The sequence below is a fragment of the Cryptomeria japonica genome, chromosome 3, assembly GCF_030272615.1.
Source record: "Cryptomeria japonica chromosome 3, Sugi_1.0, whole genome shotgun sequence".
NCBI lineage: Eukaryota > Viridiplantae > Streptophyta > Pinopsida > Cupressales > Cupressaceae > Cryptomeria > Cryptomeria japonica.
In genome coordinates, this window is record NC_081407.1 from 87,020,698 (window position 1) to 87,024,207 (window position 3,510).

Genomic DNA, 3,510 nt, shown 5'->3' on the forward strand with positions numbered 1-3,510 from the left:
AGAATTCTAAGTTGTGACTCTTGAATTGTGATTCTATGATACTTAATACAAAAAATTATAAGTAAAATTAAATTTTAAAAAGTAAAAAAAAGAAATACTATCTATTAAAAAATAAAAAATCAATATTTTAAAAAAGAATATAACAAAAAATTAAATATTTATATTTGTTAAATTTTCAATTTTTATTTTAATAATTATTATTAAATATAATTTAATTTTTAGTAAAAAATTATAAAAATAAAAATATTTATTATAAATTTAACTTTATAATCCAAATGTAATAGAGGTGGCTTCATTAAAAAAAAGCAAGAAAGAAATGCATAGACTGAATCTGTTCGCTAAGAGCCAAGAACCCACCTGATCCCTTATGATATCAAACCTTGCAATATCCAATTTTTAACTTATGTGCTCACACAAAAATTGGGGTGTAAATCCAGGTTGACATTAATAATAGGATGCATTAAATTTCTGACAGTTTTTAAATGTAGCAGTACATAAGAATTGTGTATTTTTTTCAAGAAAATTAAATTTTATGCCTATACCGTGAACGGAAATGAGGGAAACATATTCAGCCGGCACCTGAGCGGGAATAATTTGGGTTTGAAATTAACAATGAGTACAGTTTGGACGCCGATGACAGAAACAGACCGCACCTGGGAAATAGAGTTTGAACGGGAATGGGAACGACGCTAGCCACAGAAGTGGGCCCACACATGCCACATAAGCGGTCAAAGTAGTGTTTAAAGGTAGCCGTCTGTTACACATTTGGATGTGCTTGGTAATATACTAGTATATCTATATTATTAAAAAATATATTCAGAGATATCAAATAATTATTTTGTTTATTAATGATAAAAAGATATTTTTCATTCTTATTAAATATTAACAATTTCATATACTTAGAAACAAATATTAATGATTATATTTTATTTAAAATAATAAAATAATACTTAAAATCAATTTTTTATTTACTAATATTTGTATGTCATTGTAGACAAGAAGTTACAATTCAACTGAATCCAGGCTGAAAAATAGTCAAAGATCTAAGGTAGCAGCATTTATAGCGTAACCCTGGGAGCCCAATGGTCTCTCAATGCCAGTCCACTTGAATGCTCCTCCTCCTCCTCTCTCACTTGGAGGTGTGAGCAACCAAAACGTTTGACCTTCAATGCAATCCCTTCTACAAATAAAGATGTTATGGCCAACCACTACAGTGAAAATAATAGTTACGTGCCAATCCTCCGTGGGAAAAGTCTCTACAATGTTCAGCTTATCTTGTGTATAGTCATATTCAATCAATCCCATACCAAAAAAGCAGTACAAGCGCTGAAACGCACTTACGAAGCACATACTCTCACTTCTAGCATCACCATCACCAAAAATCTCACCAAAAATAGTAATAAGCACTATCTTAGATTTGATCAACAACAACAAAAAGAAAAATAATTTAAGCACTATCTTAGATTTTGATCAACAACAACAAAAAGAAAAACAATTTAAGCATTAATATTTTGACGTGGAAAACCGAGTCAAGGAAAAAACCACGGTGGGGAATTGCCCACAATGAGATGATACTCTATAGCAGTATGTATAAATATTACAATGAGGAATGCACATGCATTCAGGCACACTGCCTAGAGCTCATTGTTCAAAGTACAATGACCCAAAAGGCTACAACCCTCAAGGAAGATTCACTACCTTACAAAGATATTCAGACCACAATCCGATTAAGATGAACTGCAAGGATAGCATTTGCTAATGTTTGATGACATTTTTGGTTAAGCTCATATGTCTTCTGTACAACACTCTCTGCTCAATACACCATGTCGAAAGATAAATTTACTCGTTCACACATTCAACACTCTCTGATAATGCATAATCAACACCAACACCCAAATTACATGAATATAACAAATATTTATACAAATCATCAACCTTGACTACAAGGTCGCCCAAACCCTCAACACCTAATTAAAAAATTACATCACACGATACATATATCAACCATTGGACCAATACAATGTCATAGAAAATATAGCATGGACCCAAATCAACTTCTTGAATGCACACCATCACCAAAAATCTCACCAATTCACCAAAAATCTCACCAAAAATAGTAATAAGCCCAGCGTAAGCATCAATTCACCTGAATCCAGGCTGAAAAATAGTCAAAGATCCAAGGTAGCAGCATTTATAGCGTAACCCTGGGAGCCCAATGGTCTCTCAATGCCAGTCCACTTGAATGCTCCTCCTCCTCCTCTCTCACTTGGAGGTGTGAGCAACCAAAACGTTTGACCTTCAAAGCGATCCCTTCTGCAAATAAAGATGTTATGGCCAACCACTACAGTGAAAATAATAGTTATGTGCCAATCCTCCGTGGGAAAAGTCTCTACAATGTTCAGTTTATCTTGTGTATAGTCATATTCAATCAATCCCATACCAGAAAAGCAGTACAAGCGCTGAAACGCACTTACGAAGCACACTGCACTGACACTGTTGAATCTGATCTCCATAGTTTTCCAGCTTCTTGTGTAGGAATCAAAAACCTCAATGGTGCGGCAGTAATTGTCGCCCATTACATAAAACTTGGCGTCAGCAAAAGCACCTGTAAAGTCATCCATACAGGTGTTCATATCAGGGAGGAGATCCCACCTGTCCTCCTCCACATTGTAAACTGAAGCGCTAGTGAGGCCATACTTTGAGGACCGAAACCCTCCACCCACATAAATCAGTCCCCTCTCCTCGTCCGCTGCGGAGGCAAATCCATCTCGGCATTCCGGCATTCCGGCACCCTCCCGCCATTCCGAACAAGCAAAATCATAAAACCATAAACATTTTCCATAGGCATTCCCAATCAAAACCAGTTTTTGTTTCACGACATGGCAGTGACAGCGGTCGTAAATTTGACCGGGAATGTGCGGTAGACTTTTGCAGGAGTTCTTCTCCAGGTCGTATACCACTATGTCCCAATTGCCGTCTATGTACTGGAGCATACAAATCCGTTGCTCTGAAATCTTCAATCTTTTTCTGTCTTGATAAAAGCGGGGGCTTTTCAATGCGGCGTTCCAGCTTTTGCAGACACAGGTGAGGTTGTGATGAGAGTTCAACTCCACCCTCACCAGACATTCCCACCCAATTTCATCTGGCAGACGAGGAAACAGACATCCCTGCATTGCGATTACAGTAAGAAACTTGTATGTCACTCAAAATTTGCACAGCAAAAGCGTCTGAATCTCTTTAATATATTTTTCTTTTCATATCTCATCTTTATTTTATAAGCGCTTTTTATCTCATGTTTTTTTAACTACTCTAACTTCCCTATTCAGAAGCATGTATATCATCTTTTGCATGTCTTTCAAATTATATTGTAGTTTTTTAGTTTATATATATATATATACATCAAATGGTTTATTAGACTTCTATATTTAAAAAATTTCATTTTTTATTTATTTTAATGTATGTTGAAGCATGCATCTCAAATATTGTAGTTTTTTATATTTATAAGTATGT

The 3,510-nt window shown here is 35.2% G+C and overlaps 1 protein-coding gene across 1 annotated transcript; it reads right to left on the reverse strand.

Annotated features, from left to right (window-relative positions):
- Positions 1 to 2,168: 2,168 nt before the first annotated feature.
- On the reverse strand, positions 2,169 to 3,173 carry LOC131054589 (F-box/kelch-repeat protein At1g80440-like). The gene has a single exon (XM_057989130.2). The coding sequence runs from the start codon at positions 3,171 to 3,173 to the stop codon at positions 2,169 to 2,171; it is 1,005 nt and encodes a 334-aa protein (XP_057845113.1).
- Between the last annotated feature and the right edge of the window lie 337 nt (positions 3,174 to 3,510).

Coding starts and splice junctions, on each gene's coding strand:
- LOC131054589 (XM_057989130.2), bottom strand. CDS start 3,173: ATGCAGGGATGTCTGTTTCCTCGTCTGCCAGATGAAATTGGGTGGGAA.